This window comes from Nymphaea colorata, chromosome 1 (genome assembly GCF_008831285.2).
Source record: "Nymphaea colorata isolate Beijing-Zhang1983 chromosome 1, ASM883128v2, whole genome shotgun sequence".
Taxonomy (NCBI): domain Eukaryota; kingdom Viridiplantae; phylum Streptophyta; class Magnoliopsida; order Nymphaeales; family Nymphaeaceae; genus Nymphaea; species Nymphaea colorata.
The window spans coordinates 15,405,281-15,431,486 of NC_045138.2; the positions used below are offsets into that span (position 1 = coordinate 15,405,281).

General features: G+C 39.5%; 3 protein-coding genes across 3 annotated transcripts; 2 read left to right on the plus strand and 1 right to left on the minus strand.

Annotated features, from left to right (window-relative positions):
* Positions 1 to 10: 10 nt before the first annotated feature.
* LOC116246059 (uncharacterized) lies at positions 11 to 1,461 on the minus strand. Its single transcript, XM_031617748.2, has 3 exons — positions 1,067 to 1,461; positions 489 to 677; positions 11 to 351 (listed from the first exon to the last, which is right to left on the minus strand). The coding sequence occupies exons 1-3, from the start codon at positions 1,349 to 1,351 to the stop codon at positions 187 to 189; spliced, it is 639 nt and encodes a 212-aa protein (XP_031473608.1). The 5' UTR covers positions 1,352 to 1,461; the 3' UTR covers positions 11 to 186.
* Positions 1,462 to 5,263: 3,802 nt separating this feature from the next.
* Positions 5,264 to 6,281, plus strand: LOC116265015 (uncharacterized). The gene has a single exon (XM_031645530.2). It carries the CDS (start codon positions 5,587 to 5,589, stop codon positions 6,118 to 6,120), a length of 534 nt encoding a protein of 177 aa, XP_031501390.1. The 5' UTR covers positions 5,264 to 5,586; the 3' UTR covers positions 6,121 to 6,281.
* An 8,783-nt stretch (positions 6,282 to 15,064) lies between these two features.
* Positions 15,065 to 16,181, plus strand: LOC116264347 (transcription repressor OFP8-like). Its single transcript, XM_031644494.2, has one exon. It carries the CDS (start codon positions 15,111 to 15,113, stop codon positions 15,858 to 15,860), a length of 750 nt encoding a protein of 249 aa, XP_031500354.1. The 5' UTR covers positions 15,065 to 15,110; the 3' UTR covers positions 15,861 to 16,181.
* The last annotated feature ends 10,025 nt before the right edge of the window (positions 16,182 to 26,206 follow it).

The window sequence follows — 26,206 nt, forward strand, 5'->3', positions numbered from 1 at the left end:
AGACATCACAAGTTTAAAGTCCTTGGTTCATTCACTTGCTTAGACTGATTTCCAGTTGGGCTTCTTGATAACAAGAAGCATGAATTAGATAGAATGAACACGAATATGCGAAGCTGAGATGCTTATGGGAAAAGATATCAAGGTGTACAAAACAAGATGAAGTGCAGAGGAGTTGCATACAAGTACTTATTGCTTCTCTTCTCCCTTTGCGTTCTTTCCTATCCAACCCGCAACAATGGGAGTAAGGGCTACTGTTGGCGGAAACCTGATAGGAGATGCAGCCTTGTGTGCAGCATATGCAAGTGCAAAAGTACCAACTTTTTCTCCAGTCTCGCCCGCTGATATTCCAACCTGCACAGGAAGTTATTCTTTTTCATGATGTTTATCTTGTCTAGGAGCAACATTGCTGCACTATGGGTTTCATATGCAATGAAGGTGTCCATACATCATATATGTAATATCTATCTGATGTTTATTGTATCTCATACCTTCTGCAGCAATGCTTGTACATCAATACCGGCACTCACAAGCACGTAACAGAGTCCGAAAGACACTAAGGAGAGAGAGATTGATGTTGCTAAGTATGCTCCTCCATATTTTGCTAACAGCTCTTTAGCCTCATCTGTCTTAGATTTCTTGCTATTTCCTTCTTCATTCTTGTCTTTAGAGCTAAATATCTAAAGGAAAGAAAAGGGAAAAATAAATCAGGCCCAGTAGGTCGCATCGTTAGAAGCTCAAGTTTGGAAAATAAGAAGGGTGGAGAACATTGCATCGGAAGAAGTGTGGAGAATTTGGAAGCAAGGAGGAACCGATCAGGGGGAAACGTGAAAATAGGAAAGGAACAAAAAAGTAGTTATTCTTCCAACATTCGGCTGGCCAAGTGTTTGCAAAATCTACCCAACTTCATGAATTCCCTTGTCTGTCGCTCGTTTTTGCAATTGGAAAAAATAAAATTGAAAAGACATCGTGAAGTTGGTTTCCGCTTGGCATATTCGACTTACCGGTGAAAACACACTCTCTTCATGTACTAATCTTCAACTAGAGGCTATTTAAGCTGTGTCCATACCTTCCAGAGGCCAGCTTCGAGGCCGTACTTTTGGGTGACCTCCTCTGCGGTGCTATCCGTCTCTTTGGTATCCTGAAGAGCCCGGCACCTCAACAGCCTCCTTCCCTGAGCCTTCCTCCTCCTTGACGTTCTGTGAATGGCATATGACGGAGACGGCAATGAAGCAGTAGAAGAAAATTGAGGAAGGCTGGTCGAGTGAGAACGATAAGTTTGATGGGCATGCAGAGAGGGGGAGCCATGGCATTCGAGAAATGAAGCAGACAGAACCCTGGTGCAGGAAGCCATGGCCAGAGAGAGAGAGAGGGAGAGAGAGAGAGAGAGGGTTTTAGTGATTTAGTTACGATGCATCTTTTCCGTTCATTGGAGTGTCTGTTAGTAGGAAAGCTGATGGCGAAGAGAAGGGATACTTGGCGGAAAATCCACCGAGGGCACAAAGGATCGAAGAAAGGGGGGGATTATTCTCCCGATGGGTATCGCTTGCATGCGCCTCCCTTTCATATAAGTTTGATGAGGCACTGTCTCATCCACGCTCATAAGCATTAAATATATTAAAAAACAATTGACACCTGAGACGGGGCAGGGCACCCCTGGATCGGCCACAAAAGCAAATCGGTTTGCACCAACTGCTACTGTTACCAGACGGGTCGCAGAAACAAGCACAAAAATCCACATAGCGGGAAAGCGCATCTGCTCCAATACTAATTCATTCTGAAGGCCACCTCCTAACAAGGATCGATCCAATAAAAGGAATATGCAAACAAACATTAAGTATACAGTGTCTGTTAGTAAACATTTTGAAAAATATAGTTGGGCTCCTGTTGAAGATATGGTTTGGTCTGTTTAAAAGAAAATTTTTATCTCCGCCTCTGGTTTGCTACAGCTTTTATATCAAAGGCAAGTATCTGAAAGAGCAAATTGGAGATCTCCCCACCGATTGATGGTAGACCCTCAACCTAACTTTTTTTTTTTTTTGAAAATATATATCACAAAAAATGAATCCCGCACGGGGATATGAACATTTACTAAGAAATCCTAAAACAAACTCACCATAATTAGAGATCAGTAGGCGGCCTATCACTTTCCATCCACATGGGCTCACTATATTTGTTTGTGTTTGGCAGAAGTAACAGTATGTTAAAACTCCCGGCATCATGTATAGAACAATAGCAGATACGTAAAATAGTAACATAATATAAATGAAAGGATATTGACAAAGTAACAGATACATAACAGAATGTTAAAACTCCCTTTCCAAATAAACGCTGAATTATTGAGGGATCCCACCCTGCCGTCCATGTCATATCTCATGGTTCGACAATCATATAAAATATATAAACAAAATAAACGGGAAGAGAAAAAGCAATGGAAGGCGCATCCACTTCCGGAAAATGCCAATAGAGTGTCCAACGAACAACACATTTCTTTAAAAAGATTTTTTTTTTTTTTTTTTTTGAAGAAAATGAGGCGTATGTGTGACACGCTATACCAGCACCACCACTACATTTATCAATCACATTATTAAAATACTAAACTTGGTTTAAAACATTGAATTGATAATAACAGAATTATTAATTCTTTTCCAGAAAAACCAAAAGGGCAATCTAATTCCGGGACATGTTGCCGATGGAGAATGAGACAAAGGCCTGGCTGCTCCTTTTTTTCCGGGTAGTCGGCGCCACCAGCTAAAAGCTCATGGACGCCGGGAACCTGACGCCGAGGATGACAACGGGTCAGTAACATCCCATTGCCGAACCGAAAACCGACCATTTTAGTCGGATCTGGAACAAAATATGGATACCAATGCTAATCGAACTTTGTCTCGAATATCTGATTTTGAATTCAAATCGAATCGGATTTGGGTTCAAGTTTAAAAATTCAGGTCCTAATCTGAATCAAAATTTGGTAGTATTCAGGGGTGGAGTTCAATTTTTTCTTTTATGAAACATTAAATATATAGTTAACATTTTCGATTGAACTCGAGTCAATGACCATGGGGCTGACCCATATAACTGGACCTAGGTATATCCAAATCCAACTATTGAAAATAAGAATTTAGAGTTGACTCCCTACGAAGACCCTACTTATCTTAGATCCAGCTTACACCCAACGGTTTGGATCACTGGCCACAAAATCATGGGACCTCGTTTCTCTCCCTGCAAAATCCCGTAGGAAAAGGACACCCATCAAATAGGAAATCATGTGTTACGCATGAAAAAGTCCTTTCCCCACAAATTGTTCCATTATGTGGGTAAACTTTTTCCTACCGTGAAAGGTTTGACGCCGAGGATCATAGCATAGTTGGTTGGTCTGAGGAACGCGCAGTTGATGCATTTTAGTTTGATTTCTATGGGTGGTACTTTTTTACACGCCAAAAGTATTGAAAAGTGTACCATAAACCATTCATGTCCAAAAGCAATCAAAGACTAGGGAGTAAGAGAAAGAGGGAGGATGTCTCTCAACTCTTGCTTTTTGTCCCTAAGTGAGACTTGATTTTCCTACCTTGTTTTCTTACCTGGAATAACGATAACGATAACGATAACTACGTGGAAAGGCCACTCACTTTTTCATGTAATAATCCAAATCAGTCTCCAAGCTGAAATTGGAAAAGTATGTCAAGACCCTTGTTGAGAATGTGTTCACATGAGAGAAAGTGAGAGGGGGTTCAATCTTCTTCGTACAACTTTCGGGAAAGTTATAAGCAAAATTCTAGAAAAATCTTTTCTAGCTTTCTTTTTTAAGATTAAGATTCTGAGGCTGATTCCAAATCCTTAATTAGATCCTAAGTTCTTTACCAGATCTTACTAAATAAATTCAAAATCGAATAGATAGTTTAACATGTTCAATATATTTTCATTGCTAGAGTAATGTTCTTCCGCCAAATTTTCATCCTATTTCCTGTGTTTTATAGTTTAAAAACTAAAAACATTTTAAACTAAAAAAAAAAAAACATTTTTCTACGTCCAGACGAATTGCCAACTCATTCCATCTAATTTGTAACTTAAAAAGATTTTGCTTTCTGAACGACAATGTGGGCCTTCCTAACTAGTGGATTCTTTCTCCTTTCCTTCGCTTTCCCGGGAAATAAGGATCCCTCAGCAAACGGCCATTTTTCTTAAGAAAGAACATTTTGCTTGGAATAGAGGGAGAGATTCAAGATTTCTATTTTCTCAGGTTTCATTTTGCGCACTTAGTCCCTGAGTTATACGCAATTGACACATTCGTTCCTCAATTATTCAGCATTTTTACTTTTCAGTAAATAAATCTTTTTGTGAACCATTTGCAGCGGGCTCTATTATGTGCTGAAGAACAGGCATTTTATTAGGCATGGTGGATTTTTTGTTTGATGAAATATGACTTCAGTGTGAATCACAGCAAAGGCCGTGCACATAAGATCCTTCACATTCAAATATACTTTAAACAATTTAGCTGAGATTGTTCTTGTTTCACCATGGATCCGTGATATAAGTTCACTAGGATCTCAAATCCACGGATTTAACCTTAAATCCCTGGTTTTTAACATGTAAAGTGGATTTAAGATCTGAGGCTAACAAAAACAACCTGAGTGCGGATTTCATATCAACTTCTGACCTTCTCCAACATACCCATAAACAAAAAGTGGAGAAGAATTTGTTAATGGAAATGTGATGCGAATGAATTTGTCAATTGCATAAACTTAAAGCAAAACCCTTTTTGTTTTTCGAAAGAAACATTTTCTTGACAGTCTATTCACTTTAGAAAATTCAAATTGTTTTTAGTGGCATAGGATCAAAGTCTTAGCATCGAATCGAAGCCTCAGATCTCGTAGCCTATGACATCTCAATCATCTAGGGACCATGCAATTTTTTGTTCGGAGACACGTGATGAATCAAAGTCCATAGATTACAAAAGTTGATGAGACATCACAAATTTAAGACCTATCACCACTCCATCAAACTAGCAACATCGAAACCATATGCACTTTTCCCTGTTCTTTTCGACAAATAATTCCAATCAGTTTCATAGAAATCAGCTCAACCAATCAGTCTTGTTAACTTCAAAGAATGTGAAGTTCATATCATATATACAAATTTTCGTTCGTTATTCTTCTTATTGTGAAAAGAAGGGAAGAAATACCTTTTTTTTTTTCCTCACCCGAGCTTGGCTGATCTTAGGGAAGAGATAATGGAGAAATAAGAAAAGCAGGCTCTTATTTAGCGTTGGTCAGCCAAACGCTGGATGTGTATCGGGAATTTCGTAAAAATCTGGGACTCGTTCTTTAGATTATGCACAAATGCTTGCGCCTTGAACAAAATTTGGCATAAACATTTATATCGGGACAGTTTCCCGATTACGGTCCACCCCCTTTCTCTCTCTCACTCGATCTCGCGATCGTCAAACATGGGACGGCAGATTCCCCCAATTCACAACTGAAAGAGTCGAAGAGCAGTCAATCTTCATCGGATCCCGGCGAATTTCCGGCTATCTCCCACATAGCTCCCTACCAGGTACGGGAAACCCGTCTTACTCTCTCATCTTTGACGATGGTAGCTGTAAAGGTCGGGCCTCTGGCGCCTCTCCAACGGCGGAACACCATAACGGCGGTGGACTCTCGCGACACCAGCATTCCGATCCGGCCGCAAAGCTCGAGCTTCTTCGTCAATGATAGCCGGAACGGCTGCCACACGGAGCTCGCCGATTGGAGCCTCATCTCCATCGCCCCTTCCTCGTACACGAGTCTGAAGGACCTCCTCCAAACGGCACCCTATGGAACCCAATCGCCGGTGGCCGGAGACCGGTGCAGCTGCTGCTGTGTCACCAACGGCGACGGCCGCGAGATCCCCATCCGCAACCGGCTTGTGAAGCAGGCAGCTTGGGCGTACCTCCAGCCGATGGCCGTCTCTCCGAGCAACTCCGACCGAAACCTTTTCCAGCAGCTCTGGTCGAGGTTCTCTGCCCGCTACCTCGAGGTTCCTCCAACTTCGTGCTTCGGCTTTCTTAAGGAGTGGTTCTCCGCTTGGCTCGCCCCGGCGCTCCATCGCCTCCTTGGGATCCTCTGGTTCCAGACTGCCCGATAACGGTTAGTGTCATAACCGCTAGCGGCTTACACAGTTACACTCACTTCTCCGCCTATCTTTTCCAAAAGCTTATTGTTTCATCAAGGGTCTTTGTGATGATAATTTGGCAATTGTAATTATTGGTTCTGCAATTAGAGAAGATCTTGTTTGTTTCTGATTGAGTTTCTGATTTTGAGAGAACCCTCAATCGACTAACGTTTGGGATCTTGTAGACCCTTAATTACAGGCCCTGGTATAAATTGGGGCTGGTAATGAAGGAATCAACTCATGATCTGGTTCAGTTCGATTGATTAAATCTTGTACAGGAAAGAACTAAGTTACCCTTACCATGATCTCAAAAGCAAGATCAGGGAATAGTTTAGGCTGCAAACTAGTGGGAAAGTGAGTTGGCTCCATTCTTCAGGCTGCAAATTACTCGGACGGAGACTTAGTCCAGATTCTTCTTGCTGCCTGTTCTCTAGTCTTGTTATGGTAGTTTGTATTTCGGACGTAAGCTTAACTTATTGGCATAAAAATCTCGGTGCGTTTAATAAGTTTATAGCTACAGTGCCGGCAGATCAACGTGTCATCACTTTAAGATATAGAATAATTCATATTGTTTCCTTTCACGCACTTACTACAACATTTATGATCATAACCTGCCTAACCAAATATACCAAATCATAATAATTACTGACTTTATAAATCTACCGGCAACTCTGATGGTGATTTTATGAGCTTTTATTTTGCTCTGTTCTTGTCTGATGTGAGTATTTAGTCGAAGCTCTCTGCCATAAAATAGTGGCCTTGTGGACTTGTTGTTGTCCATTAGTCAATTGGATATTAGGAAGTCGAAGGGCATCGTTGTCGCTTTTGTGTAGTTTAAATTTTATGAAAATGTTGTTGTAGTTTCCCAACTTTAAGAGCATATTTAGAAGTTAGGAGCCCACGAACTGGCCTTAGCAGATGGTTTTTGTTCATACATCATGCTACTAGCTGCATCACCTCATATAATCTCTGCAAAGCGGCCAAACATGGTGCCAATATGTACGGCACATCCCATAATATACAATAAATATTTGACGTAAAAAATTCCACGTAATAAGCTTATGTACCGATTGGATTGGATTCTCTTACTTTTTCAGCATACTTGATAGATTGGAAAATTGCCAACTTATAAAGTAGTAATTATTGTTTACCTTTTTCAATAATAATTTTGCTCATATTCATTTGCAAAATTACTAAAATATAAGCATTGCTAAATATGAGCAATTGTGGGCACTAATTTTAACCATTCAATCAATATGATCAGATGATACCAAATGGACAGGTGTAAAGTAACTTTTCAAAAAGTTCCATTGTAGTTGGGCTCTTGAAATATAAATATCACCAAATATGATCAGTTATGCACTTTCCTTAACCATATGTTCATGGTCGGATGATTTACAAATAGCTTACAATCACCTTTCTGCGTTGAAAGCTACTTCTGTTGGTAGTTTTCAAAATACACATCTACGATGATCTAAGCGTTAAAACTATTGGACAGAAGGGTTAATATTCACCGATGTTCATGTTCTAAAAACCCTATAGTAGTCAGCACTTTAAGTCGATTGTTTTTTTTTGTTTTGAGGCTGGAAGTATTAATCCATCTGATATCATGTAATTAGACAGTTGAAGCCAGAGCATGCAATCGCATTCTTATATTGCAAAAATTCTCCATTTTTGGGCCGTTGGATTACAATGGGATGAAAATGGAGGATTCATGATAGCGCTCACATTTCTCAATAAGTCTTCCAGGAAATCTGAAGATTAGTAACACAACTTCAAGATGCTTTGCTCATTATGTAACACATAGTTATATTCTTACTTGCAGAAAAGAAATTCATATATTTTGAACTTGTAACATCTTCTGCGCTTGGCAACTTTCGTATAAAGAGTGGGGCAGCCCCTGCTTGGTCAAGCGCAGTTTGCTTTATCATGTGATGTGGTTTCTTATGTGGCAAAGAATTGTCTGCCACTTTGCCTCGAATTGACTTCTCCATCACTCTGGCCCCTTCCTCTTTGCTCACTACTCAATCATCATATTGTTGAATGTTGTTTAGTAACAATGAGTAGTAGATTCTTTTCCGGGTTGCTTCATGCACGTTTCCACACAATTTCGTAGTTGTCAATTTCATTTTCTTTCCAAGATTTCTCATATTAAACGTCCTTTGCTTCATTCTTCAGTAGGGTGCTTCTTCCGTCACTTTGTCTTACTCACTGCAATTACATACTCATTTTAGCAAACATTTCACTAAGTACGGCGGGGCCTTGATCCTGTTCTGCCCAGTCTTCACTTCTATATCCTTATCTACAAGTCTATACAGAGCAAGATGCAAAGGGTCGGTGCAGTGTTGCTGGCCATGGCTCAACTGTGCTCTAGTCCCCTGTTGTAAAAAAGCAAATAAAAAGTGTGCAGGGGTTCTGAAACATATGCGTAGGGGCTTTACCAAGCTGTTCTCAAGAATCTGAAATTTGCTTTCCTAGAGACAGATGTCCAAATTGCGATGAGTTTCTTGTCTGGAGGCTAGTGGATCTCATATACAGAGTTACCAGGCAAGCTTGAGCAAACAGATAAATTTAGCAGGATATATTGCGAAGAATTCATGCTCAAATATCATGTACCAACTCTCTATGGGTTGGCAACATGGGGTCCTGCAAAGACCTACTAGCAGAAAGAGAAAATTCTCTGTTATTAAAAGCGTTATAGACCTATCTGACAAGCTGAGAATCGGCCATCTGATCTGGCTTATGATGATTCAACCTTACGCTACTTTTTCTCTTCAAGGTGGACTACCAGGGATCATGTTTTTACTGAAAGCAATTTCATGTACAGAGATTTCGAAAAGGAAGAGGAAAACAATGGAAAAGAAAAGCACTATTTACTTTCAATGAACCTGCCACTAGCTTATTTTTACTTTCGAGTATAGTTTAAGGTGCCCATGGAACTACTAAATTTGTTTAGGATGGCCACAGTTAAGCTATCATTATAAGATTGGAAATAAGTTCTCCAGTATCGAGAAGCCATGCCTAGCTTCTTTCAAAGTTGAACAGAATTGGTTTCTGCATACGTATAGAACCGTGTGAAAGCTTATGCAAACTACATATACTAAAAGGGTCACCACGTAGATCACCATGTACATGTGAGTGAGCAATAGAGAGATGATGAACAGTTGACCTGTTCTACAAAGCTCATAAAGCAAAGCCGTCAGTAATTTCTGCCCAGACTTACGATCTACTAGAGAAGGCACTTGTTATTAGGCGAAAGCTCCAGCTCCTTTCATATTCCATCATCAATTACCATAATAGTAATTCACATCTATGTTGTGATCGATACTAGTTTCGCTGGATCCCTCCACAGCTAAATAAGAAAGGAACACTACCAATTGGAGCTTGAATTTTTTTTTATATATTATAAGATCGAAGCGGACGTAACTCAGTAGCTCCGAGAGCAGTGTAAAGTGGTGTGTAACTCGGCTGATCCAAAGTGAACTGATGGCAAATTGATTCAGTTCTTCCGCTAAAACAATGGTGCGATGCGTCGTACAACTGCTCATTTTTTATTATGTCCTAAATATTTGTTTCGTAGAGTTGCAGGCTTGTTTGATTACTGAAGCTGAGACCAAGTGAAATATTTACCCTCCATCATGGCTTGTTTGTGACTCATTTGAGTACGTGAATATAACTCCAATGTCTGCGGCGTGTACGATTTTAAGACCACAGATTCACAACACAGCTGTAGCAAAGATCTATCTAACAGTAACTGTTGATTATGTTTCAACTGAATGAAGCACATGTCTTGCTAAAGTTCTGTTTGAGCTAGCCAATTCTCAGCTGACTTTGAGATTTGTAGAATTCACGCATGAAAAATATTGCATTCCTCGACGGCAGGTAGAGGGCAGAAGACTTAGCAACCCTCAGTAGAAAGAAGTAACTAGGCAAGTCTATAACCAAGGTAAGAAGCTCGCTATTAAACAACTAACTGATATATGCGGATAATCCCTTCTTTAGACTGAAGAAAGATATCTGATAGATGAGTGGGCCAGGTAATATCACAACATTTTTGTTTCCCGATTGGCAGGCAGACCAAGAAAGCATGCTTCTATTCCCATCTTTAATTTCCTTTCCTCCATAAAAACCCTTAAGCAAAGACAAGCACCACTGCAGCAATACTTTGACAGAACACCCACAAGAGAAGAACACAATGGATGGCATACGATGCTTACCAGTTGTAAGGTAGGGAAGAATGCTTTCTTTAGTGACTGAACGATAGCGGAAAGACACGCATTTGCTGATAGAAGCTTTCCACATATCTGATTTTTGTTTTAGCAAACGCTCATAAGTCATAAGGTGCGGATATAGTTTCTTCGACTATGCTCTTTGAGAAGCGCCAGTCGATGGCATCAAGTTTCCCACCAAATAAAACCAATTTAGCCAGAAATACAGAAACTCGGCACTTTAATTTGTTGCTCCTGTTCTGACGGTTTTACTGAACTACCAACTTGAATTTCAAGCCGTTTAATCTTTTTGGTAGGGAAAATAAGATTCCATCAATACTCCAACTTCAATTTTTACACACTTTTCCCTCTGAATTTAAAATCCAATCAGAATAATTAATTTTCCTTGTATGTAAACGTCGGATCTTATTTGGCAACAGGGACACTGTAAAAGTCTTGTGAATCTTCCTAAAAATTGAGCCAGATTCATGGACATTCAGAGAGTGTCCTTGCTACCAAACAAACTCTTAGACCAATCTCACGTTCAATTTCACAAAGCTACGTCTTCAGGCTAACATGCATCTGAGTTTGATTGTGCTCAAGTTACACAGCTTAGGAGTGGTCGAACCTGACCTGTTTTATTACATCCTTATTGTGAAGTTGAAATAAAACCTCTCTTTCATACCACTGCAAATGAGCTAAAAGTGAAACTATCAGTTGAGCGCAAGCTCTGCTCATGGTTTTACGAACAGAATCAGCTGCATCTTGTGTGGATTTTTCTTCTCAATCGCTGACATTTAAGAGGCATTTACGTGACCCTCTGAAGCTCTCTCAAGGCGCCTCAGGCCCTCAACCTTCGTTTGAGTTCACACTGTAATGAGTCATGGTTCAAATGGGGAGGCCTCCAAACTTGACTGGGTCTCTTAGCATTCACACCCGTCAAGTTCCGCATTTCGGCCGGCCATGTGCTCCGCCTTCAAAGTACCAGCCATTGGCCGTTCTCTTTCTGATTCATTTATTTTCTGTTGAAATGAGGACAAAACTAAGGAGAAGGACAATCTCAGGCAATAAAGTAAGAAGTTGAGGTTTGATTCGATGCCTTCTGACTTGACACTGTTTACATTTCTATACTACCATTTGCTCACTGTGCTCTATTATTAGACTTTTACTTAATAGCTTGGGTCTTGTGGGGAGTGATGCTTGTAAAAGTTGAACCATTAAGTGCTTGGTTGCTGCAGTGAGCATGGGATCATAAATTTTTGGCTAAAGGACATTCATTTAAATGAATCTCAAAATGATTAAGGGGATACTAGGAAAATAATTAAAGGGCACACGATATATAAATGAACAAATTGTTTGAAACCACCAATATGAAAATAAATAGAATTTGCGAGACTGTGCGGGCAACTGCCCACACATGCTCATGTGTGGCTGTCCCCCTTGGCTGCGAGTTTGCCATTTTATTTTGATAAATAGTTGTATTCGGCACGTTTGGAACAAACGCCAAATTATTGATATAGAGAGAGAAGGAGCGCGACATGTATACCAAATAAGTTTCAACATGTTTCTCTTTCAATAATAGAGTATGCCATCCATCAATTGTTCTCTACCTTCTTAGTATTATTTCCAGTCCTTACGTACAAGGAAGGAAAAAAGAAAAAAACTCATGATGTGAACTCTACCGGAGCCAAAACTGTGGTTGTTGCAGGCAATTATAAAATCTGCTTATTTATATTGACATTTTATTCCTTTTTACTATAAACTATATAGATTATTCACGGTTATACAAAGAGAGAGAGAGAGGTAAACTAAAAACTCTGCCATATTAGCTACCGGCCGGCAATTCTCAACCTATACTGTGAGGATAGCATTCTCCAGAAATCGAACAATGAACATTAGTTTACGTACCACCCAGTCGAACCGGTTGTTGTGAAAAAAAGAGAAAAAAGAGATGCAAGTTGGTTGATTTTCATGATAACATTTTGGCTGCTAATGCTTCAAGTGAAGGCGGGAGAAGGAAGGTGGAAGGGCTAATGTCCAGCCCACTTGAACGGCAGGAATGGCAGCCTTACAGGTTTCCAATCATGGCGTTTAGGGGCAGCTTAAATTTCTCCATCTCCATCTCTGTAAGGGCCATCGTTTAGCTAGTGGTTTCTGCATCCCTTTCTTTGACCGGAATCCAGGAAACGTCTGTTTCCGGTCAGACGGCTAATTTATGGCGTTGTCAGGTGGTTCAAATCCTTTAACAGATCAACGCCAACATCTCAAGTAGATAAATCAGATACCACATTCATCTTTTCTTCCCCCGACCTACTGCGTTTTTACATGGCTGGTATTCAGACCCAGATCCCAACGGAATTTTAACCTTCCAGCCGCTCCGGCCTGAATCCGATTTCACTGTGACCTTTTTCGCAATGCTCCAAATGGGCATCATTGCAGAGTTAAAAAGCCAGATTCGACAAATGTCGTTAACCCATTCCCGTGAGTCCTCAAAAATTTATTAAAGATTTTGAGTGTGAAAATCACATGATTTTGAGAAAATTGTCGTTTTGGAAGAGATATAAAGAGGTTTAGAGGATGCGCGCTCTGATAATGGCTGGTAGGCAGTCAGTCACTAATTTAAGCCATGACAACTTAACCATTTTCTGGGGCAATGAAAAAAACTCTGTTCATTTACTTTTTCTAATGTTTACTCAGTGAAAACAGCTATAAAACCCTCAAAGACAAGTTATTATATCTATAAGATTGAAACTGAATAGACTTACAATACATCCGAAAAGGGATGACGATCTTATTTTGTGACATTTTTCACGTTTCCTCTCCTTAGAATCTACCTATTGCTTTAAATGGCGTTATTTTCTGATCTTACTGCCGAATACGTTAGAAAGCAAAACAAAACTCTCAATTTCCATCATGCATATGACAGATCTGGTAAAGAAACTGTGCCTGGATTCGAGCATCCGACTAGTATCTGATAAATATCCGGTAGAATGTCCTAATTAGTTTTACTATAATTGGAGTTAGATTCAGATAACATGTCAAAAGAACTGTATCTGGATTCGAGGGGATTTAGCGTCTGGGAAAATGAAGTGACATTGCAATGAATAATTGAATCCTTGAAACTTTGCAAAACACAACAAACTTGCATAATTGAAAATGCCAATGAAGAATGATTTTGTGGATCTTGATCCAAGGTGCCTGAAGATGGTACTGCCAAGCGCAACCACCTACAGCTCATACTGCCTAAATATATTATATAATAATCCAAAGAGTTAAACTGGCGTTTATGTATATAGCAGACAGAGATATTGCTTGTTTAAGTCTTTTACATTATAACCCCATAATTTAATTTGTCATGGGAATGCCAATCTTTGTCATTCGCTTTTCGTTGCATCTTATATAATAAACACGCTCAGTTGGCGGGCATGAACCGGCTGGGGACTCACTGAGCTCAGCCTGAGTCAACACCAAAAATGAGTTTAATTCAAGCCTTCTCTCTCTCTCTCTCTCTCTATACCTAATATGTTTCCAGGCCGCAAAGAGGTCGACAAGCCGTTTTAAATTCTTAGATTGGGCCATGCAATAATCTCTCTCTCTCTCTCTTCGACCTAATAAACACAATGAGAACTCAATATAATTGAAAACAAACATGACTAAGCTTCTGCACAACTTAAAAGAAAAAAAACCATTTCTATCTGTTCAACTTGCATGATTTCTTAAACCCAAAGATTGAGTTAGTGAACTAAAATGGTTATAATTAGCTTCTTGAAGATACACTCAGCATGTCATTTCCCTCCTAGTTTAAGGACACTAAAAAATAGAGTCTACTTAAAAAAAATATAAAACCTTAAGATGGTAGTTGGTAGCAGGTTGTCATGTAAACAACACATTGTTAGTGCTAATTTGATTTTTATGGACACTACTCGCTTGGAGTACAAACTGTGACAATTACGACACTTCAGTTGACGGGTGTATCACAAACTCACCCATGTCTCTCGATGTAGTCTTAAACCCTAGGGGTTATGAAAAATAAGGAGAGATATTAGTCTCTCATCCAGGCAATCGGTTCACCTCTTGCTCATCTGAAGTTCTTTTAAGATGAACATATACTTTTTGTACACATGTTCTTATGACACATGAAATAATGTCATTTAACAAATAAATGGTAGATATAGTCACATATTGTTTCTTCCAAAAGAAACATTGAATTCTTAGAATATATGTTGCTTGTCAAACGCCTCGTAAAACTAAGACCCTTCAACCCGAAGGCATATGGTACCTTCATTCAAACATACCAACCTTTTGTGCCCCTTGAAGTTTTTCTCAAGCAAAACTTTTTCCATAACACGGCAGGCAAAATATTTCCGTAGAAAAATTCGGTGCTAGATTTTTTTACCATTTAAACCAAAAGCAAGTGAAACATTATAGGAGAAATATTTCCACCTCGTTTGAGATGGGAATGCGCGGCAGTTGAAATTTCACCCCATCCGTCATATCTCGAAATATATCCGGAACATCGGGTGCCTCGTAAGCGGGAAAAACATTACCATACATTGTGTCTCGTGACAATTGATCGTATCCAGACACGGGGCGTGTGAAGGGGAAAAAACAGAGCAACGTTAACAACGAGATAGATTGATGGAGCAATGAATGAATGCTCTTGACGGAGGCCGACTCACGTGACTCAGATTTTCTCGCACGTGCCATCCCCTGATTTCGAGCCAGCCCTCTCCCTCTCCCCTTCTCACACATCACATGCTGCGACTGCGAGTGATTTTAGAGAGAGCCATCGGCCATATAAGGGAGGAGCGAGGAAGGAAGAGTGAGTCTGATTCCCCTCCCGCTCTCTCTTCTCTCCTTCCCTCACCAGATTTCCGCGAACTTCCCGAGAAAATTAACAGAAAAGAGAGAGAGCTCCAGACGGAACTCGGAGTTTCAGAAAGGCGAGGAGGGAGCGTCATTCGGTTCGCCGTCCTGCCCATTTCTTCTAGCCGCCGGGATATATCACATATGTCGACGCGACGGAACCCGCTGCGACACCCAGCCGTCGTCTCGATCGGCTGCAACTGCCGCCGGCCGAGAATCGCGGGCCTGCCGGTCAAGAAGCCGAAGCCAAAGCCGAAGCCGAAGCCCCCTCCGGCGGCCGGGAAGAAGGGGACGTCCCCGCCGTCGACGTCGTCTTGCTCGTGGGAGCGGTTCTTCTCCGGGGACGACCTCTCCACCAGCACCGCCTTCTCCTCGTCCAAGGCCAGCCGGAGCTCGCCGGAGCGGGGGCGCGGCCTCATTCCGCCGGCGCTGGGCGGGAGCGTCGCGGTGGTGAAGACGTCGGACGACCCGTACCACGACTTCCGGAATTCGATGGTGCAGATGATCGTGGAGAACGAGATCTACAGCCGGGACGACCTGTGCGAGCTGCTGCGCTGCCTCCTCTCCCTCAACTCCCCCTTCCACCACGACGCCATCCTCCGCGCCTTCGCCGAGATCGTCGACGGCTTCTTCCCCTGACCCCCGAATTTACCACCCCACCCCTGCGGTCGTGACAGAATGACCGGAACGACCTCGAATTCACAAAGTCACGAAAATGCCCCTCTCCCTCTCACCGTCACGTTCCCTCTCCCCCCCTCCCTTTTGTTCGTCGAGTTCGAGGTGGTTTCTGTCATTCTGCTCATAGGGGCTTCCTCTTGTTCCTTTTCTTTTTAACTTTTTTTTACTTTTCCTCGATGTAAAAAAATATGGACTAGCAAGCAAGTAGTCTAGTCTGGTTGATGTATCTCTAATTGCAGACCGTTTAATGAATAGCATTAAGTAGTTTCATGCTAGAAAATATATCCGTATTTTTTCGAGAGAGAAAGAGTAAATGCTGCGAAATGATAGTGGTAAAAAAGAGATGAATGACATGAGACGAGATGGTCTTTATTGAGTTGGCAGGACTCGGGAAATGGAGGTCTTTAATTTTTGCGATCGTTTGCGTGCGTGCGTGCACACACGCGCCGGTGTGAGTGGTTTACTGTTTTAAAAGAGAGACTAGTTAATGAGAGTGGTGTTTGAGAAGTAATTGTAGTCCTATTTGTTGCACCGACCACTGTATTTCTTTCTTTTTCTTTTATGAAGGCAAATGCCACAAGAAAGCTGAACATGGTGGAAGATAATAATGGCGAAGTCAGAGCCTGACCGGCCATGATTACTGCTATTTTTTGCGCGTCATGATTCTCTAGACATTAGGGTGTTGGCAGCGACAACTTTTCCTTTTTCTCCCTTTCGAGAGTGAGAGAGAGCGAGGATTGTATCTTTTCCCTCAAAAGTTCACGAGAGAGACAGGGCCCTTTTCGTTGTTCATGAACTGAAGCACTACTTCTTAATGCATGAAAGAAGAACAGGAAGTTGGGAAAATCATGAAGAGCCTTCTACATTACCCTTTGTTTTTCAACAAAACAAAGATTTAAGTTTCCTTTCCCCGTTTACCTTTCTCGTTAGGCAAAGAAACGACACTTTAAATAATGATTAAACTTGGGCTTCTTTTGATGCTAGAGAAAAGGGAGATTTATAAGGAATCGACTTTTGGGTACACCATCAAATGCACTTACTTTTCTTTGCTTCAATTCCATGAGGCTTTTAAGAAACTATGTTTTATTAAATCTGTGACAATTTTTGTATCTATGACAAGACAATACGACTTTTCTGTGAATAAGCTAGAGGGGTGCAATATTATTCATTCCATCTTGAAAACAATGTTCTTTTTTTTTTTAAAGTTGGATTGATCAAAAACCCAGTTTCGATGGTCATCTATACACACCTTAACATCATTTTTAAAGAGTTTTTTAAAGGGCATTTTGACAGCAGGAATACATTATAAGTAAGAAAGATTATTGCAGATTCATAAAACACTAGTTCGAAGGTCTCTTCCCTTTAAATCTGCATAAAACATTAGTTGTAAAAATACAATTCATGCCAATGTTGTAAATATTCCATCTTGTGCTGCATCGGTTTTCTCACCAACACGACGTATGGTTATCGTTCGGTATCGACCCATGTAAGATGAAGTTAGGCAGACCGTAGCAGCTATATATACTTCACCTTCAAGTCTATAAAGTTTAATCCCAACCTCAGCCACAAGGGCCAACTTTTACATGCAGAAAGATAAGTTAGAGAGGGAGAGGGAAAACATATATATATATAGAGAGAGAGAGAGAGAGAGATCCAAATAGAGACAAGATATTCGCATCTCTCTCCCTCTACCAAACTGTCATTATTCACATGCCACCATGGAGTCCCAGAACTGTTATTTTAAATCTCCTTTCTTTCAACAGTTACCCGGAGAGAAAAAGAGAAAGACAGAGCTTCTTTTTTTACAGTACTTAAAAGAGAGAGAGAGAGAGAGGGAGGTTGAATGGGAGTGATTACCTTCAGTTCAAGTTCAGAGGCCATTGAAGGGGAAGAAGAACAATCGATGGGGCACAATGAATGCTTCTTGTTTTTCAGTCATGACAAACGCTCAGCCACTTTCAATTCCTCTTGTTGTAAAGCTGCAATTACTAGCCATCAACCTGCAATCAATTCACCTTTACATAGTGCCCTTCCCAAACACAGCATGACAAAATTTATGGGGATATTGATTTCCTTATTTACTGCCTCCTGTTTTTTTAATTTCAACAGTATGACTACGTACCATATTTGTCCTATGTTGGCTATATATATATATATATATATCCGGCAAGCTAATAGATTCCTGCATTTATTTGCCTTCACCTTTTGATTCACAATCGATGCTTTAAAAAATTCATATACCGCTCATGAATAAAAAAAAGTACAGAATATGATTTTTGTTTAAAAATAATGGAAATCTAATGCCGATATCCCATTTATTAGTACCGAAAGCTAAGGTCATCAATTCTTAAAACCTTGTAAAAAAAAAAATTGCATAAACTTAGAGCTCAAACTTGTCCAGGTTTGAGAGAAGTACTTAAACAGATGGAGCTTGGTTTTAGAATTATATCAGATAATAGTACATGGTTCAGTAGTTCAATTATTGAAACAAAGTTGTGCTATAAATTCCTAGCGAAAGGCTCAATAACGAAAGGTCCACTCTAGAATAGTGCTTAACCTTTGCTTTCCGTAAGACGTAGGAAGGAGGACTTAGTGGAAATCAAAAGATTGGAGAGTGATGTCAACCATGTCGACATTATTAGCGAGATAGCTTGTATGGCTAAACATTTTGGAGCTTTTGCTTTGATATCATCGAAAGTTGGATAAGTATGGTTTGAATAAAACGGAGTGCACAACAAATCTGATTGCAAACAATTCCTTGCTGAAATTGTGTTGTTCTCTTAGTGGGCTCCTCCAAAAAGTTTTCCCCTATTACAAGGAAGAAAATGACATTATAGGAAGCAGAAATAGAAGAAAAATACGTCTTTCATCAAAATCATGACCTCATGTGTTTGATAACAATAACATTAATCTATTAATTTTAAACCATATGTTTCGAAAGCATAAATTCCAAAAAAATTATGGTTTTTTTTTTCCCTCAAGAAACATGGTGTGATTATGAATTTCATGATAAGAAAACAATTTTTTGTTCTAGAAATCAGTTTGATTCCTTGGCAAAGCCAATTATGCCGAAGAAATTGGGAAGTGTGGATGGTTTCTTTGTTTTGTGAGAACTTAGGAGCGAACTTTCCTTGGGCCCTTTAACAGAAAAGGTCAAGTCATAAAATGTTTCAAATCACTTTTATGAGGTAAAGAAGTCTCCACTGTCAATCTTGATGAGAAGGCTATTATCATTATTAAATTGAATATGACCAAGGAGGTTGTATTGATTAGATCAAGTATACTTCATCTCTTTCCCCTTAGTAACAATAAAATAATGTACAGGTAAGTCTCATCAAGTACTGTGAGGCATGTGAGACCCACCAACTTCAGAATACTTTTATAGAGGTGACTTAAATACTCAATTCCAATACAAGATAAATGATCTTCTCTATGAGCTTTCCTTGGGCCTTTTTTCAAAAAGATCAAATCATATAATGCACCAAACCAAATCATTCTTATGGAGGCAATTAGAGATGTCCCCTAATTGTCAATCTTGATGAAAAGGCTATCCATTGTCCAATATTTGTTCTCATCATTATTATCATTATTATGATCAATAATCACACAAAATTTTTTGATTAAAGAGGTTACATGTATACTTGTTCTCTTCTGGTAACAATAAAGTAATGTAAATGAGTTCATCAAGCACTGTGAGGCGTGTGAGGCGTACCAAGTGTCCAATATTTTTATAAATATTATGCATGGTAGAAGAACCATGAGTTACCGACAGGGGCGGTTGAACAACCCACAATATAATTCTGGTTCTTGCATGGCTCCCGAGCAGAACCTGATAATTTTCGTGTGAGTTAAGCGGCCTGTTTCTGGATATAAAGAGCGTTGATTGCCATCTAAGAAACAATGTCCCCTTCCCAAAATGCTACATGGTTTTGATTAATGTCGTCTAGGAGTAGTTTTCCATTACCTAGTGCTGGTGTTTGGAGTTTTGGGGACATTTCTGTGATCTTGTCTGGATGTCTGGATGTGGAATCACATACTTCTTTTCTGGTGTACGGGCGGGCGACACATCATTTTCGTGCCACCAGCACGGAACAGCTATGCTATGCCACTTGGGACGTATCACTTCCATTGTTGAAGATAATTTTTTTTTTTAAGGGTAAGTGCTTCATTCCACCGCCCATAACAGAAGCCATTGTTGCACTCTGTGCCTGTCCCTTTATGTTCCGAGAGAATGCTTTAAGGCTTTTTACAGTCCTGAGGTAGAATACACTGGACGTGACAGTAACCACTCCAAGATTCAAATAAAAGTCCATAAAAGAGGTGGACCACCTTGCCGGCCAGTACATTACGACCCCTTGAGGTACCCCTTGAGGTAAAAAGGATTTTTAACTTGAAATACCTAAAATCTTTGTGTTCTCTCTCTCACTTTCTCTTTCTGCTATTTGCTCAATTGATTGCTAAACTGGCTTCGTTTTTAGCCTGATCATGATGTAAGAAAAGAGAGAGTAATGCACGCATCCAGTTAACAATTTGTAGATGAAGAGCCATGTAATCTCTTAAAAAATTGAATACAAGATACCGAGTTAATTAATCTAAACAATCACAGCTCCATGAATGTATATTTCTGAGATGTAAGTGCAAAATCGGCGCTCCACCTTGGAGGAAACCACATTCCTTCACTTACTATGCATGTGAACTGAGAATGCATATGGCAAATGAAACAAAAAAAGAAAATGTTTATAATAGAGGTACTTCTCTGCAAGAGATAATCGCTTTGATCTTTCCTTGCCACCAACCGCATCGAAAGAGCTCACATCATATCAAAGGACCACTGCTGAAAGGCACAAACCCTCAAGTGGATCAGCTGTCGATGGATGAAGAAGACGATGCACCCGATCCATGCCAATGGCTTTTTCTCCTTGAGTGAGAGATGGGACTACTCTCAGTAGGTGGGATGCATCGGCACTCTCTGTTTTGGATGCATTGTAGCTCCTCTTTATGTAGTAGGACCTAAACTACTCTCCCCTGTTCGTCTCTTATGATGGCCCTGTTAATACCGATCAGATTGCATTTGATAGAATATTTGAGCCAGAAACTGGCTCGCCTTTCGTTTTCTCATTCATAAACTCCATCTGTTCATCGATGTGACTTCTTTCCTGCTTTTGTTGTGTATTGAAGGTAGTGTCATACACGTTCGATGTTGGTAAACTTAGTCGCCTCATTTTCTTTTGGTGGTTAACATAAAAAGCAGTTGCTCTTATAAGAAATTGCTAATAATAACTGCTCCCCATTTCTTTATTATTGCTTAATCCTAACACTTGAGTACAAAAATAGAAAAATGTAGCAGTTCTCTTTCAATCATTGAAGGAAAAAAATGTCAAAACCGAAAGAGAAATCAAACCCAACTGGCTCAAAGCGTGTAAATCGAGTTACCTTTTGTGTATATCCAGATTGGTATTCAAAGCCCCACTTTGAATTGAAGTTTTATTATGAATCCAAATTGATTTCGATGGTTGGATCTAAATATGATTACACCTACGATGTTCTCACATCCCTACCCATTTAATTGCCAGTTTCTTGAGAATGTAAGTTTTCATCACAAACATCTAAAAGTTTTGGGCATCTAGATTTATATTCCCACTTTCATAAATCCCCAATGTTTCTTCCTTCTCTTCCTCTTTTATTTTTTTGCAGCATTGGATGCTGGGTATGGGGCCATCGGCCCTTCTTGGCTGCATACATTTGTGTAGATGCAGGAAGTGGGGTTTCCTAAAATAAGGCTGACAATGACCAACTAAAATCCATAACAATTGTACATGTGAGGAATCCCATCATGATCTAAGGTAGTTTTCTTGACATATCATCTTGAAAGCAATAGCATATAGAAGAAACCAAAAAACAAAATGGGTTGTAGACAAAATGGATCAAAGTGATGTACAAACACTAGGAAATGAAGATTTACTGCATAAAGGAAAAATGTCAACAATCAAAAGTTTCCTTTAAAATATTCGTGGCAATTAGATTTGGAGCCTTTAAGCCTACTTTTTGCATATGATTTTAAAAGGGAAGCAAATTTTCTTATAAAAATTGTCAAAGCTACATGGGGGCCGATGTGGGCAGTCATCAAACTAACATTATGATGACTTAAAAATGCAGAAATATCCAGGTCTGATAAGGTGAGTGAAGTAAGTGAGTTAACTTTTTTTCTTCATATTTTAAAAAGCGAAGGCATGAAACGGATGGCCAGGGTACAGTGAATGGGATGGAAATTTCATCTACCAAATACACTGTTGAAATTTATCTCTAGACTATTACACCCAAATCCTCACTAAAATGTTTGTTTTATGAAGACTTTGGTCCTTTGGTGGCCACAGGCAAAGAGTCGCTTTCCTGTTTGAGTTTGCTTTGTTGTTCAAATACGGTGCAGATGAGGGTAAGTGACAACTCCTCTTTGGTAGCAGAGGCATCTAATGGCGGCTGCGAAACTAACAAAAATAACGTGAGCAAGCACAACGAAGACACAGTGAATCGGGCCCTCACGTCAATGGGTCGGTAAGATCTGATCAAGCATGGGTTAGAAACAGATGAAAGAAATGAGATTTCATTTTCCTTTTTTGAGTATCAGGCAGTGGTAGGACCTCAGGCGAGAACCTTCCCGGAAAATATGACGTGAAAATACTGACTACTAGAAAAGGCTGATAAATGCATCTGAAAGATTAATAAAGAGTCGTGCCTGCTGTGGAGCTATCAACATGCATTTTTGTGAACGTATTCCTCCGCAGATTATAAATGTCCCGTCTGGTGTTGCTGCAGGAAATAGACAATAGAATAGGCACCTCTGATAAATTCATCAATGGGCAGAAGAAGACGAAGGGGTTTGATTGCACATCTCCTGCGCTTACACTTTCTTCTCTATTCCAGAACACTTTGACTGTGGATTCAAATGCACAACTTGGCAAAAAGCTTTTTAAAATGCGATCAGAAATGATACTTTTGTCGATTTTTTTTTTGCCCTCAGAGCTGGAAAGGCTGCGCTGGGCCGACCCACCAATAAATTAAGATGGCTTTTACTTCTGTCCCTGTCGGCCTCATCTAGGGCAATTTTGGTGGTAAGTTTGACTGAGAATCCTAAGGAAATAAGATGGCAGTAACCTAACAGTTTGGGCGCTGTTTGATTGATGGCACAAGTTTTGCATTGGACAGTTTTTGTCTCATTCACTCAAGGAAGAAAAAATTGCCTCAATCTTAAAAAGGAAACGAAATGGCTGTAAAAGTTTGCCATGATAAGAATTTAGCTGTGTTCGTTGGGACTGAAGAGAATGAGCGACACAAATGACATTTTTTCTGCAAAAGATTACTGAAATGGAAAGATTTTTGCCTTCAATGGAAAATGAACATAGAAGGCTAAAGCAATGAGGTGAGTTCGTTCTAGTTTCTAGATGGGGGTGTTTGACAACAGGAACACTGATGCAGAGTTCGTTCTAAAGATTTGTATTGTGTTTGTATTGTAGCAGATTGATAGCATTTTATAAACCTACCCCAATCTTCGAAACATATCTATAAAATGCTGTGTTGGTGTTCCTATTGCTAAATGGCCGCTTAAGGAAATGATTAACGTATATTTTTAATGATTTAAAGAAGCTGGTAGGAATCAGGCTTGATCATGCTTGTTTGAGATACGTTGCCGAAACTGCAGCTCTCAGATTTATTGTTTATAAATTATAAGAAAGTTAATCCGCACACGAATATAATCTTTCGTGCTCAAATTTTGGAATAAAATGTTTGAGAATTAAAGAAAAGAAGTTCTACTTGGTTGAACTGCTTGGTTTATAAGTGGAGAACTTAATGGTTAATTAGTACATGGTTTTTTGAATTTTGACATGGTGGATTTTAACTCATTATGTATTTAGCTTAATCCGGGATCTTTTATTGAGGATGTAAATGGATCAGATTTCGATCTGGATCCTAGCATAATCACATAACCTTAAACCAAGTCGGGCAATCCACATATTCTGGACTTTGGAACAGATTTGGTAGTGTTCCCCATACATTTCCTCATCTTTCTTCACTGGATCGTATTTATATTTGAAATTGGATACAGTATTATGTTTAAAACTGTACATAAGTTCAATACTTATGGTCTCTAGTTCTGATTCAAATTCAAATTCGGACTCGCTGCACATTTTTCTGAACAGATCCGGAACGACTACCAAGACCCAGCCCATATCAATGCTTGCTAGTGGATTAGATCTTGCCAATCGTGATGCCAAGATCCATTTCCACGTAAATGGGTTTGAGACAGAGCGGTTTAGACTTTATCATGTATATTATATATCCAAATCATATTGAAAATCAGTTGGATTCAGATTCAGGGACGCCAAATCTGGATCCAATTCTGTTTGTTTTTTTGTGGAACCCAAACCAGGTCTAGGAGAAAACAGATATTGTCTTCAAATCCAGGATGTCCCAAGGGACAAAATTTAGAAGCTTCATGTGAGGAACGGCACAGAATCTTGTTGCACTGAGTTCCATGCCACGTTCATCTGACGGGACCCGGATTCATGAATTAAACCACATTTACTATTTCTCATCATGATATAAAATTGAACGACTAGCTAATTCATTATTATATCCTAATTCACATTAATATCCTCGCATGGTGCGCTACGGCGGCCACAAATCTAGAGTCAGCGCTCTTTTGAGGCCAAAAAGATCGAGTCTGATTTGATCCAAATCATGAATCCAGATCTGAATTCAAGAAGCTGTTGGAATTCAAATGGCTGGACTATGCATTGGTACTCCTTATAAACATTGTAAAGCACCAGTGCAGTATTGGCCAAAGGAAAGGGCTATTATTAATTTGCTGTTTGTACTTAGCCTCTTAGAGGGTGTTTGACTACAACTTTATTCAATGAAACATGATGTAGTTATAGATATTATTTCTAGAATGAACAATCAAATATTAGATGTATTTACATTATATCTCTTTAAACAACAATAACTTTAAAATCACATGTTATAGAAACATGCATGATGAGAACACAATGTTCTCCTTGCCAAACTGCCTCCAGGGAGCACAAAGTAACAAAAATTAGGTCGTAGTTTCCACCCAGTTACTCCAGTTGTTTCCCTAGTTGTTTGATTCGCAAACTTATATGTTCTGGAACACTCTGTCGATGACAAGCAACTTGAAGTGTGTATATATATATATATATATATATCCATGAATTGAGATTAAAAATTGTTCAGTTGATAATAATAATAATTTACAGAGTTGATGCATTCAAGTGGAGGTCAGATCAGTACAGTCCATGGGTAGACCTGACCTGGATTCCACCCTATATGGTGCTGGATCCTGTTAGACTGACCCAGATCCAGTTCCGTATACAGTGGACAGCCATGAGATTAAATTATAGGCAAAATTCACAAATATTTGGTCGGCCATTAGCATAATTACACATAGAGGCCTAACATTCTAAAATTTTACGAATACTGCATGGGCTTTTAAATGGTTTTCGTACACTTTTCTCATATTACCCAAGCTGGAATTGTCGCCGTTGAATCTTGCTTCTTGGTTTATTTTTAATGCAGTTACTTTAATATCCCTCGTTCAATAATGTGTACTTGATTTTGAGCCAACTTCATTTCGGGGAGATATTTGGAAGAGGTTGAAGCTCTTTCGGTCATCGAGTTGTTTTGAAACTTAGGTGGAGAGTGATACATCAGTCAACTAGAGTGCCGCACATCTACCATTTGCAGTGCTCATGGAAATCAAACTTAGTGAGCGTGATTCTTGCTAACGGGACTCGACTAATATGGTTAAAGAGTTTACTGAGAGAGAGAGAGAGCCGATAAAATAAAAATTCATGAAATGAAAGAGAAACAAGAGAGGAAGTAAGAAAGAATTAAGATGTAAATTGGCGAGTATATAAATTCCGTGGATTCTTCGATTTAGTGATTCATTTGAAATAAGTTGTAAATCGATAAAAAGTTATTATTGTACTTGTTTTATCATAAGTTTAAAACTCTAATATACTTACGAAAAAAGAAAGGACAGCCACTGAATCAAATCAATTTGCTACCACCAATTCAGATTGATTTTTATATTATTGCATACAAGTGGATGGGAGGTTGGTGGTCAGAAATATAAAGCAAGGCCCAAATTATCAGAGTCGGCCCGTAATTATTTTTAAAGATATTTTAATAAAATTTTGTTTTCCAATATTTTGATACATGTTTCCATTGATTTTTTTAAATTGAGTTTTTTTGGCTCATTGGCAAAAGATTCATCTTAGTTACTTATCGTT

Bases quoted from the DNA above. Each gene is read 5' to 3' on its own strand.
- LOC116246059 (XM_031617748.2), bottom strand. From the start codon at position 1,351: ATGGCTTCCTGCACCAGGGTTCTGTCTGCTTCATTTCTCGAATGCCAT. The intron at 678-1,066 runs GTATGGACACAG...TCTTTCCTTTAG, and splicing joins TCGAAGCTGGCCTCTGGAAG to ATATTTAGCTCTAAAGACAA. The intron at 352-488 runs GTATGAGATACA...CTTCCTGTGCAG, and splicing joins TACAAGCATTGCTGCAGAAG to GTTGGAATATCAGCGGGCGA.
- LOC116265015 (XM_031645530.2), top strand. From the start codon at position 5,587: ATGGTAGCTGTAAAGGTCGGGCCTCTGGCGCCTCTCCAACGGCGGAAC.
- LOC116264347 (XM_031644494.2), top strand. From the start codon at position 15,111: ATGCTGCGACTGCGAGTGATTTTAGAGAGAGCCATCGGCCATATAAGG.